This window comes from Dermacentor andersoni, chromosome 8 (genome assembly GCF_023375885.2).
Source record: "Dermacentor andersoni chromosome 8, qqDerAnde1_hic_scaffold, whole genome shotgun sequence".
In the NCBI taxonomy this organism is placed as follows: domain Eukaryota; kingdom Metazoa; phylum Arthropoda; class Arachnida; order Ixodida; family Ixodidae; genus Dermacentor; species Dermacentor andersoni.
Genome location: NC_092821.1, coordinates 84932104 through 84945267, shown reverse-complemented (window position 1 = coordinate 84945267; position 13164 = coordinate 84932104). Strand labels below are relative to the sequence as shown.

At 44.2% G+C, this 13164-nt stretch overlaps 1 protein-coding gene across 1 annotated transcript in view; it reads right to left on the bottom strand.

Annotated features, from left to right (window-relative positions):
• Positions 1 to 4849: 4849 nt before the first annotated feature.
• Positions 4850 to 13164, bottom strand: part of LOC126538712 (partner of xrn-2 protein 1-like) — a 52954-nt gene continuing 44639 nt past the window's right edge. The window contains exons 3-4 of the mRNA XM_072289811.1: positions 11209 to 11474; positions 4850 to 5766 (exon numbers count right to left, since the gene is read on the bottom strand). Coding sequence (XP_072145912.1) covers positions 5602 to 5766; positions 11209 to 11310 — 267 coding nt within the window. The 5' untranslated portion in view covers positions 11311 to 11474 and the 3' untranslated portion in view covers positions 4850 to 5601. The remainder of the gene's footprint in view (positions 5767 to 11208; positions 11475 to 13164) is intronic.

Genomic DNA, 13164 nt, shown 5'->3' with positions numbered 1-13164 from the left:
CAGGCGATCGGCCAAGAAGCCGGTGGTTATAGGTTAAAGAGAACCGGGAGAGGGAAAAACCTAAACGAAAAAGTAGATCATGGGGACGTATAACGTCTATAATAATTAAGAAATAGGTTTACCTGCGAGATGTAGAAATAAAAATAATTGTACATATGTATACGCAGCAAAGTTTTTGTTGTTCGTTTAGGTGATATTACAATAATTTCGAACACAGAATCAGCAATTTAATGAGCTACCTAGTTATTGATTTCGGTAATTAACATGGCAGCCTTCTTGTGTCACACAAATAGTCGTAAATGGTCACGCAGATGTTTCTGTGGCTAAAGTTCAAAGAAACGGCGAAGGAGAGGATATTTTGAGAAGTTAAAAATTACCAAATTTCCAGATTGAAAATTTGAATTTCTTCCTCGGATTTCTAAATCGGCGGCATACTAGTATAAAATCGTCAATGTTTCCAGGTTACTGACATGTAGGACACAGAGGGGACGGTGCCAGACCAGACCTGTATAGGTAAAAATTCATCTATGGGAGGTGGCAGCGTAAATTTATTATGGAGATTTCTAATTTACGTGTGGGACACCATTTATTGTCCCATGAAAGGGACAAATGTATAAATTTTGATGTTTTGTTTTCCAGCTTTGTAAAATAAATGAAAAGAGAAAATTTTCTAAACCTAGCCGCATTGACATCAGCCGAAGTAGGCTGATGTCACTGCGGAAGAAAAGACGTTTAGAGCGCTGACTTACTAGTCAGCGCTGTGTACATCGTCTCTGCCTTCCTCCTGTCCTTTGCGTTGTTCTTACCCCCTTCGTCATTAACCTAGCACCCCAATTCAGCACAATCATTCGATGATGCGACAAGGCCGCCTTGGTTCTATGCAGCGATAACGTCTGGCAGCTCATTCGAGTGCAGCGCAGCATAACATTCCTCAAAAGTGGCGGAAGCACATACCATGCCTGCCACAAATCCTGCTATGTACGGCACAATAGCACTTGAAACCACTGAAAGGCTCTGTGGGAGATTCACACGATGCGTGTGGTCATGGGCATCATTCAAGAGTTCCAGCAATGACGACCTCCTGTGAGATGTAACCACTGTCCGTGAATCTATGAGGCTGACGGCACTCGACATGTTTAACAAAGTCACAAAATCTCGGGAGATGTTTTCAGCATCGGATGACGTTGCTTCCATGTGTATGAGGAGGAACTTGTTCGCGGCTTTGAATTGGCGCATAGTGGGGTTGTTATTGTACCCGCTCTTGCCCCTCACACAGCCGAAGAACATTTCCAAATAATCGTTAGACATCTTGTGCGTCAGCAGGTACTTCAGTTTTCCTGTGGTAGGAAGTTCATCAAAAAGGACATCGACACTTTTCATGCAAATAATGATGCCTAAAAATTGAGTTTTCTGGAGCCGGTCTATTACTTGTCACCCAGCTGCATCCATCACCCCTGATTTACTTCTCAGATTACTGTTGAAACACTTTTCAGAGGCTGCATTCTGTTTTCGCAAGGGGGCTTTGTATTATCGGGCCAGATGGTTCCTCGAGTTCAGTATGTCGAAGAGGCGATAAAACGTGTAAATAGAATACGCTGTGGCATGGGCACCTTGAAACTGAGGAAGCTTTAATTCGAACTTACAGAAGTCTAGCGCATCTGCAAGAGATGTACCGAGGCTCTCCATGGTAAGGCAAGCTTTCATATTTTGCTTCGTCCATACTAGCTTAACCTTCGTCAGCTTGTTTCCGTGGTGCAAACCTTTCTTTTGTTGCACGCGACCTTAATAGTTTCAATGTAGAACCACTTAACATTAGACCCTTGCATATCAATTAGATGGCTTAAAGGATTCCAAGAAGATTTTAAGAGGTTTTTCAAGATTTTAATCACGTGACATTCATCTATGATCACAAATAATATATTGGGAAAGTCTTCTGAGCACTGGAATGAGGTGTTGAATCCATCGGAACGGCAGCTTAGCTCAGCACAGCGAAATTTATCCATGGAAAATTTGCGAAGTTCGGATGGATATTGCTTGTTCATCTTTTCACGGACTCGGGCCAGAAGTTGCTGGATATTCGCAGAAAAGGATGCTTGGAAAACTTTCGAGCCCTTTCCCGACAAAATGTGTGTTCCTTCAGCTGGTCGACGAAGTTCTGACAAGCACCAATGCGTTTTAATATGCTGCACTTGTTTTGCTGCAGTGCTTTAACTTTCTTCTTGAGGTTATGCACGCCGCTTTCCGATTCCTCCGCTTTCTGCCTATACTGCTGCTTCGTTGGTGAAGATGGTAGGGGGCATATTTTAGCGGTTCCATCAATAACAGGCACTTCGGGCGAAGGTAATTCTCTACATTTTCGACAATCTCGCTCCCTTTTCTCTTGCCTAAAAGAAATGAGATCGCACAGAGTAAGCGCTATTGTTATTTAAACCACAAATGGGGATACATATAAGACATTGGAAATCTAAGCAGATACACAGCTGGCGTTACACTTGCAAGTGCAGGGGAACAAGCATTGAGATGTACGAATCGTACGCGTTGGCTTTTGCAGTTGGGATGCACATGCCTAAAACATGGCAGAAATGCTACCCACTCGTACCCTTCTTGCTTGTGCGGTTTATCAAAGCAGTCAGTGCATGGCACGCCCCCACAGACTGCGCAATGCAGAGTTCTTGGGAAACGTATCACGTCCAAGCGTGTTTTACAATATATCTTGTGGCGTCCGGACACACAAGTACAATATTTTCACTCGCGAGTGCATTTGCACGCTATACTATGCTAAAACAAGCGAGCGACATCGAGTGATGCCTGCCTAAACGTAAGAGGCCTTTCTCGGTGTTTGCTTCACGCGATTCGCACGCTCGAATGCTGCGCAAGAGCCCACCATCAGCTTGAGGAGTGCACAGAGTCGTCTTGCAAAGACACAAGTTCAATTAAGGGCACCGAAGTCAAGAAATCGAAAGAAAAGAGTTGCATAAAGACGACGTAAACGCCACACATGCGCGTGCACACCGCACTGCGCCTGTCGCTTTCTGCCCTGAGCCACATGGCGACGCGTCGTCGTCAGTCACAGAACACTGCTGCCACTCCGCAAGGATTAATATAACCTGCTTGGTGAGTACAGCACAGTACAAGAATAGAAAGGTGTCATGACGATGCCATCCGCCTGCGGGGCGCGATGGCTATAATACACATCTGCAGTTCGTGCTTCCTTTGTCCGCTGGCAGGAGTGCTGCAGTGTTAGAGGCTATGGTTAGGGCCATTTTTTATTGTTTGCTAGAGGCATGAGCCGCTGCGTTCGCGCAATTAGTTTACTATTTCGCTCGAAATGGCCTTATAATGCTCAATGTTACTTTTTGTGTGCCACTACTACATCTTGCTGTTTCTGTATTCCCGTTGATTGTGTAGCAGAAAACTGAAATGCAGCTGCATATCACTTACTGAACGCCCCTTTTACAGTAAGCCTCTGGTGCCAATCGGCATGCGAAACTTTGGTTACTTCTGACCCCGACAAGATATCTGATTTTAAGCAGATATTTGCATTTGCGAATGCTAGCGCTGGCCGAATTGGTACTTTTCAATTTATTCGCACCATCTCATACTTATTCTAGCCCCAAAGTTATCTACGTTTTATTATTGCTGCACCCCGATACACCCTCATCCCAGATTATCTAGGTGGCTGTTTGAAAAAAATTTCTCTTTGTTCATTCATACACTCGGGTATTTATAATGTTGGACTATGGTTATGACTTGCCATTGAATCGATACTACCTTATTACTCGTGTCTTAAGTAAAGATCGTAATTCCCAATTCATCTGTGCTAAAATTAAGGCTTCGATATGTCGCATCATTACGAACTCGCAACTCGTTCAATACCTTGCATTATCCTTTATTAGCAGTGTTTCGTCCGCACACGAAACCCCGGGACTCTCTGTCGGACCGCTTTGCCAATTATTGATCGCGATAAGAAATAGCACTTCGTGTCGTCTTCCAAATATAAACTCAGTCGCGTGACATTGGCAACTTGCACACGACACTAATGCGACATATTCCTAATACCTATTCATATCTATACCTATTGAATATAGAAGCTAGCGGAGGTGATAAGAGCTACTCTGAGAACAAGACCGGCTTCTGCTTAATTCAGAAATCAGCTGCGTCACACGCGAAATTTCTTTTTAAACATTACTACCGCCTCTGAATGGGAAATTAACGCACAGAGCATTGAGAATGGGAATATCTGCGAGCACAAACACTTTAAAAGTGTCAAACAAAAGGGAGTCGTCTGCGAATAGGATTGCCGTCATGTTTTTCTGTATAAACGAATACACCCTTATCACCAAATTCTAAAAGTTGGTTCACGTATTCTTGTCATGCACTGGCTGATTCCACTTCGCAAGAACTGTGTCAGAGTGCGTAAAACACCTGGCCAAGCAGCATTTGCGTAGCTTGCATAATTTGTTTACTAAAATGTCGGATAACATTGTTGACTCCATAAAGAAAGCTTAGTCTTAAACCTAATGATTGCGTCCACCAAAAGGCACAAACGGCCTGGCAAGCAATACTTTCATAGTTGTGCCATTGCCTTCTTAATAAAATTATTGAGTTTAACTTTGAGAGTCTCGTACGAAAAACTAAGCTATAAAACGAATGATTGGGATCTTTAAAACTGCTTTAGGTATTTTTGGATGAAACAATCCATAATCCAGAATTCTTGAGTACAATCAGTGCCACCTATTTGGACATACGTTAGCACTCAAACAATTCTTTTGAAATTTATGCCGTCATATGTGAGCCAACATTAAAGTATCCCATACTGACCATTCCACGTAAGGAAACTTCAAGGAACTTGAGAGCAAAGAAGCAGTGCCAATTTTATTCTCTTCTTTCATACAAAAGGAACATGGTTTGGCGCGAGGAGAGTATGTGTTGCTATTGCTACATTAAGTTAGAGGGGGGCAGGCTTTTCCGGTTGGATGTAAGTAAAGAAAGACAACACCGCGATGTTTTCGAGAACATCAGCACTACTTGCTTCAGTATTTGTGAAAATGCATCTCGCAATACAAGCCAAACGCACATTGCTACGTGACGTTAGACTACATGACAATAGCAGCGTCATAACGCAATCAAACCTGTCAATCTACGTTATAAGTGTGCTAAAGCGAGGTATATATAGAGCACGTTCTCCATAATAAGCAAATAATGATTCTTTAGTGCCAGCAGGTATGCACCGAGTATGGATACGAAATATTTTCGCCTTTGGGGTCCTCACTTGTGAACCACTAACTGTGGTGACGTGAGCGGTCTTTTTGATTTTTACGCGTCTCTTTCAAAAGAAACGGTTGCTTTAATTTTGGCTCATGCAACACCCGCAAAGGGGATTATTAACGACGTGGATCTGATAAATATAAGCTTGCTACAGGCTGGAGACACTCGCATTAATTTTTTTTCCGCTGCGGAGACAGGAGAGAGTCAGTTCCATTTCGATTTCCACGCTGCAGAGCACTGGCTTTGGCGTACAGCGTCATCCGAGTGCAGCGTTCGCCGCAGTACAATCGGCGTATATTGCGGCTTCTTGTTGATGATGGTTGGCTTCGGTTGCTACGGGAACAGGATTTTCCTGCTCTCGCGGTGCTTGGCGAGCAGCTCCGGAAGTCTCTTCGCGTTCTTGGACAGCTCGGCAACCTTGGAGCGCACTTCGACTGGGTAGGCGCAGCGCAGGCTCCGCATGCTGATGAACGCCTGCGACAGGCTCAGCAACTTGGCCTGCGGAGGAAAGGTGCACCGCTTGTTTGATGCGGCCACGTGGCACGTGTACTGCCGTATTCTCAGATGTGCTACACGTGCGAAGCAATAATCACAATCTATAATATATATATATATATATATATATATATATATATATATATATATATATATATATATATATATATATTGTAGAGTTGTCCAACAGCGGGCAAGGCAATGAATGAGTGACAATGATTGTCACAACTTCGCGGTAACCTTTGCTTTATTGCCAAACCGTTCCGGCCGGTGGACAGAACTTCGTCAGTAGTTACAGGCAATTAGCCTCTGACAAATGAAAGTGTGTGCATATATATATATATATATATATATATATATATACACACACACACACACACACACACACACAGACAACTTTGAACAACTTTGATAACAACAACTTTCAAGATAACAACCTTGAAGTGATTTTTGCTGAAGGACATACATTACTTGCACGAGAAATGGAAACACATAGCCACATCTTTAACGAAAATTCACTAATTAGCTTTTTTATTATTTACTTTATTACAGCTATGCCAATTTACGAATTGTAGGTTGTAAGTTTGCAAGGTTTATCCACTTCGAATGAATTTGTAGAATAAAACCGTTTTATTAAAAAAGATACGACAGCTCAAAATACAAATGCCAGCACTACTCGTGAGCGATGCAAATGCTATGAGCTTGCGTTATTAACAGAATATATTTAATGGTAACAAACGAAGAAACTGCAGCGATACAGGTGCCTCTCGACCGCCATTGCATATGGGTGCTCATTAGCATAACTCGCGTGGTTCATTGCGCCACAAATCCTGGCAGAAAATTTTGGCTACGGCTGTTCAGCGAAACGTCAACCTACTTCGAATTGTCTCTTACGAAACGGCACTTCTTGTCGCACTACTCACGTATTATTATTTAAGCCAAGAAACAAGCTGACATGCCGGCAATCTTGAAGGCAACCACATATTCATGACATGACGGATATGGCGGCAGCCACATAGTCGTGAAATGATCGATGCATTTCACGAGCTCTGCACGCTAGCGTTTACTTCCTTTTTAACGCGCTGAAGTCGCAATACAGCTGCTGAGGACCAGAAAAAGTATTAGTCGGTAAAATTTGCAGCTCCCCGTCATGTTTCGTCATCTTGATGAAAACGCAAACTTGCATTTTGTACAACTTCCGCTTCCCTACACAAATTTTAGAACACGTCACCTTTCGACAGCCGGTGAGATAGTCATCAAGGCGGATAATGGCCACCGTGCAGCGGCCATACTTGCCGAGAATTGGCAACTTCAGAATCCGCTGCTTGTGCTGGCAACACTGTTTAAGTAAACAAAGATGGCTACGACATCCAGGTTCATGGCGGTTCTACCGCTCGGTGCTGTTGCTCACGGTTCTATTTTATGACGTCGAATTCAGGTATTTCGTGGAAGGCGAAAGGGTCCTTCCTGCCGATCACATTAATTAAATCGGTTTCAAGGATTTCGGCGACGAAATAACGGGAAGAGTTGCGCTGCACGCTTAAATACCCGGCCTGACAACCGAGCCTCTTCAGATTTTTTTAAAGAGCCGTTAAAGCGAGCCCGAGGTTTAAAAAAGTAGCTGGCCCTCCTGCAATCTAGAGTAGATTTAAGCATGAAATGGCAACCGGCAAAGCAGATTGGTTGAAGGTGATACTATCCGCTACCTTAAAATGGGTGTAGTGCATGATCGCAACGGCACCCCACACCCCACTACACCACACCGCACCACGCCTTACTGTGCCTTACCATATGGACGCTGCCCAGCTAAATAAAGAAAACCGGCTGAAGGCGGCACGACAGGCAGCGAGCTAGAAGAAAATCGCCTGAAGGAGGTGCAACGCAGAGTGGCGGCACCTTTCGAGGCAACCCAAGATCCGCGCCGCAAAACTCACGAACCACTGGCGTTCGAAAGAGCAGAGGCAACCCTGCCTCAGTGCGAAAAGATGACACTCAGGCATGCGGTGCCCTGTATCTGCCTTTTGAATGTCATTATTGGAAATGGCAAATAAAACTGCAGCGCATTAGAAGTTACAGCTTGAGTGATATTGTCAATAAACATTATAAAGAACTCGGAAGCAATATTTTTTGTAACTTGTTTTGGCAGTGACTATCGTACGTGATGCGATCATGTACAAAGGTTTGGAGGCGAGAGATCGTATTTGTTTAGGTTTTGACGGGTCACGTGGATGACCTCGTTTTGTTCTTACAACTTGCTCGGATTTTTTCGCTTGAGTGCCCAAATGACGGCTCTGGCCTTTGACTCAAGGTCACTTGAAGGTCACCGACAAAGGGAGGTAAAAGCATTTCGTGCTTAAAAAGCGAAGTGTTTGCGCGTAGCTGACCACCGAAAGGCTGCAAGCACTTTTTCGCGGCTCTGGTCCACTGCCACAGCTGTGATACTTGACTGTTTTCGCTCTTCATAGGCAACTCCACACTGTGACTCGTGTTGCAGTATATCACACAGCATCTTGCAATATATAGTCAGTAACGTCTTTCGTACTTTCAGAAGCTAAATATAGATATTGTTCACTGATAGAACGAGGCTAACGAGTGTTAAGTTACCTGGTCAGTGTGTCTTGGGATAAAAACAAACGAGGGTTTCGTTTCTGAATCGGGCTGCGTCTTTCTCTTTGTAGTTAGAGTGAGAAGAAACGGCGTTAAACGAGGGGCCCCATATTTATTAATTATGTCATGAGAATCCAACAAACAAAGACGCCAAGGAAAACACAGGGGAATTACTTGCACTTAATAATTGAATTAAAGAAATGCTAAATTAATGGCAATGAAAGTGGATGAAAGAACAACTTGCCGCAGGTGGGGAACGATCCCACGTCTTCGCATTACGCATGCGATGCTCTAACCAATCGAGCTACGCGGCGCGGTTTCCCCATCGACTTTCTTGGGTATTTATGTGTTACTGCTAAACTAACCTTGGGAGCGTTAGCCAGCGCCACCACTCACAAACCTTGGCGGCGGATGTGGAACATTCTTTCTGCCGCAGGCGTCACGAGTACGTGATCTTTCTGAGTGAAGGCAACTGGTCAATAAACCTGAACATGCTACCTGAAGGCATCAATGTTGACTGATTCGAGACCGTTGTTATGTAAGAATGAGAAAGAAGGAGGTTAACCGTAGGGCACGATTTTTGGTGCCATCGCGTGGTCACGCCGCCGACAACGGCGAATTTTCGTGCATTGCAGTACATAATGCTTTTGCATTAAAATAACTGCATTTGTCAATATTTCAGCACTCCAACAAATTAGAAAATTTGACAGGCACTTTGACATACTCTAAATAGGATGAAGGCAAAAGCCGGCCCGCTCACGGGACATTCATTACATTACTTGACATTTTCATCCTATAATGCGTTGTTACTTCATATTACTTGTTTCTCCTACCAAAGGTCGCTGGTTAGAGTGCCTTAAATAACTATACCATAATTATATGTTCCTTAACTAACTTTGCTCTAATTAACCCCGAAGGTCGCGGGTTCGAATCTCAACAAAGGTAGTGGGTTCGGCTCTCGACCTTCACGTTTTCAATTAGAATCCAACTTGGACATATGACCGGTTCGTCCATATCTCCAAGTGGGTTCGACTCTCGATAGGTCGTCGGTTCCAATGGTTTAATTAACTCTATGCCAATCAACTCTACCTTAATTAGATTGCCCTAATTATTACCACAGGTCATGCTGATGCTTCTCCTTCGCCTTGGCTTCACACTTTCTTATTAAGAAATTGATGGCCCAATTCGCCCTAATTAACAGCAAAGGTCGCGAGTTGAACTCCCACAAAAGGTCATGCGTCTTAATTAAATTAGCCTTGATTATCACCGCAGGCAGTGGCTTCGACTCCCACCAAATGTCGAGGGTTCAATTCCCTATAAAATTTGGTGCCATAACGTTGGAGATCAGATGTTTGGTCCTATGAGCTGTCAAAGGTTTTCGCCTTAATAATAACGTACGGAACGATGTCTATCAAAACGCGTATCAGTGAGTCAGGTGGGCCCGCGCTGGCGCGTGTCTCTTTGAGGTGGAAACCGTCATTCCTCGCGAGGCGCGTCGAAAACAAGGCACGTCGGCGTAGGGGTTCGCGCACTTGCAAGCGTACGTGTACACCGACGCCTTTAGGCGTCGGTGTTCATGCGTGGTCTCTCCATTTTTCCGACACGATCGACTTCACGTTCGCTTGAGGGAGACAGTACGGGCAGGCTGTTTCCAAGATGTTCATGTTCACGTTCGCTTATTGGCTCCTCGGACTGCGCTTCTCAGTGTATTGAGACCGTGCTTATGCTTCTATTTGTTCTGGAAACCTTTTGAGACGCTGAAGATGGCGAGGAGCTGACTACAGATGAGGTATCTTTACTCCAGTTAATAAATTGCACGGATGCGTTGAAATGCTCTGGAGGGATAAAAGAGCAACTGCTCCATTCTTCAGGTTACACGCACAAGACCTGGGACCACGATTTGTTGTGTGCAGCAGATTGCGCGGTTAGCAAGGTACCACATATAAATCTACTATTTAACACCAAAACCATCCACCTCGTCTATCGAATGCTATTACTAGGCTCTGGGGCGAAAAAACTATAAACAAAATTACGCAACTACAGGCATTTTGTGCCCGTGATATGTGGAATAATGCGAGAACAATTGTTTGTGGGCCAAAATAAGGTGTAAAAGGGAGCGCGAGATACTGCTCTGTGCAGCCGCACTCACAAATTAGAAGACACGAGGATTCTCGTAAATCCGAACAAAAGCCTGCGTCCATGGCTTCGATTCACACTGCACTGGTACTAACTATCACTGTCTGCATGCTGACGCATTACTGAGGCAACGCGGAAGCTACTTCCGATCAACACACAAGAGAAGCACAGCTACACAAGTACAGGCGTTGCTTAATCTTCCTGAAAAGTTCCAACAAAAACTTTGCACAAAGCCGGAAGAGAGCACTACGAATTATGCTCCAACAGAGAGACAGGTAGGCGATGTCTAGGTGCGTCTTCAATTTTTCACCGCAAATGGCATGGGCAACAGTAACACTTAAACGGCAAGAAATAGTAGTGCCAAAGAAGCCCCTTCACGCGTTATAAGGGGTTTTGCAGTGAAATGTGCGAGCGCAGCGCCTCGGGGCACTAGCAGACGATAGAAAATGACGACACCCAGGACTGTAGCGTCCCTACTGGACAGATCATGGCAGAGTGAACAGGGACGTTGGCGGACAGATGGCGACGTTGTTCAACCGTACACGATATTAAGTACACGTCTCGGAGTTTACAGCAGCCAATTGTTCAAGAGGCGTTGCTTTCGAAGCATTCATACTTGCGCTCCCCCTTTCCTGCATATGCGTAACTTTCATCCGGTGTGCTTTCGTGCGGCCGTTTAAACCTGCGAAAAATTATTCTCACCTCCTCAACCAGGCCGTCATTGGCCGTGATGAACTCTCTGCGAAGCTCCCAGTGGTCATCGCTCTCCCACGGCAGGCGGTAGGCGTCGATGGGCAGCAGCATTTTTTTAACGAGTCTTTTCTTCTGCCGCTGACGCTACAGAGCGACGGATCCGAACAGCGCCCCGATCTGCTGTTGACGCCTTCGAGGTGCGGCTGCGGTCCGGGTCGCCCGTGCAGCGGCTGTCAGAGGCGATGATGATGGTCTTTGGCCGTGGCTCGTATCCACTGTAGAATACATGGCGGGAATGGAAAAATACACGCAAAGTGAACGAAGAGTATTGCAACGTACAACAAAGAAAACAAGAAATAAACGAGAAGAAAACGTTCAGATTCACACGCACGTTCAGCGAAAAAAAAGAAATAGACATATTCAGGAACTTCGCGAGCCACAACTACAATCTGTTTACGAGCCATGGTGCAATGGGTGACCACAGAATAATTTTAGAGAGCTGGTCTTCTTAACTCGCACCCTGTTTACGGTACTTAAGCTTTTTTGCATTCCGCCCTCATTGGAATGTGACCGCCACCGCCGCGTTCGAACCCGCGACCTCGAACTCGGTAGCAAAATGTGACAGCCACTTAGTTATGGCGGCGGGTCGAATTGAAAGAGAAGCCTTCTTGGTAGGGTGCGGATATAAGGCCTTTAAACAGGAGAAACAACGCGTCGTATTCATTTTTAGGTATGAGGGCGCTTTCGAAATGCCAACTTTCTTCTCAAAGTAGCATTTTTCAATTTAATGTTTCTGTGCAGCCACACGCATTTCTCTACCTATCGCAAAAAGAATCATGGCTCTACATTGTCCGGTTCAAAAGTTACAGGGGAATTTGCAGCTTACATCGTACTTGGTGAAACCAGAACTGAGAAGTTTCGGTTTTATTTCTTTTATTTCTTATATTAGAATGATTGTATATATGTAAGTTGAGTATTGCTGTTTGCTTAAGTGCGTTGTATGACTTGAAAAACTTAATATTTTACAATAGGTATGCAATAATTTGCTTAAGCACACACACAGGACGCTTCAATGACCTGATTTGGCAGTGGTAGTAGGCTCGTAGGAATCGTCCGCCTTCCAGAAACGCTGCGAATCAAAGCGAATGAGAGCATTTACTGGTCGACAGTCGAGATAAGCAAGAGACGGTGAGAGTAATAATGAAAAGAAAAGCATGGAAGAGAATGATAGAAGCATAGCTGTTACATGCACAAGAAAGCTTTAGTGATAAAAGAGAAGCTCAACGAAATACAGTAAACAAGATGAACTGTAATACATGCAAAATCTGGTTAGACCACGCATGCAATTTGATATTCGTCACCACCTCCACCTCGTTTCGGCGGAACGCCATTTGATATCATAATTATCATCACTGGCAAAGGGTTTCAAAAAGTTGTACGTCAACCCGCCAATCATTATGTTCGCCCTGCTTTCATTTCACATCTGTCACTTTAACAGCGGAAACCATGCAACTTGAGATGTCTTGCAGCAAATTCAAATTCAACCTAGTAATTCAGTGTTAAAGCCTGCCATGTAAAGCACCACTCTCTTCTCATGAAGCCGTCTTGCCAGTCGTCTGATGGAGCAATGCAACCCAGACAAAAAAAAAAAATTCAGCTGAAAAACGGGTAAACCATCATGAGGCGGATGTCAAAGGCGAGTCTTGTTACAAGTCTGGAGAGTATTAGTCCTCTTGCACTTTGCTTTCGCGCTAATATTGTAACCTATAGTTATCCTTCTTTTTCTCAAAAGGAAAATCTATTGATTTTTGTGCTCCGCCATTATTTATGAATATATACTTAGCGAATATTTTCTCTTGAAACGTTGCAGGATGTATTAATTTATATCGAGGCGTGCAGTGAGCTAGGATTATTGAATTCCGCTCGTAAATATTTCAAGCTATGGTCACTTTCTCAGAATTTAGC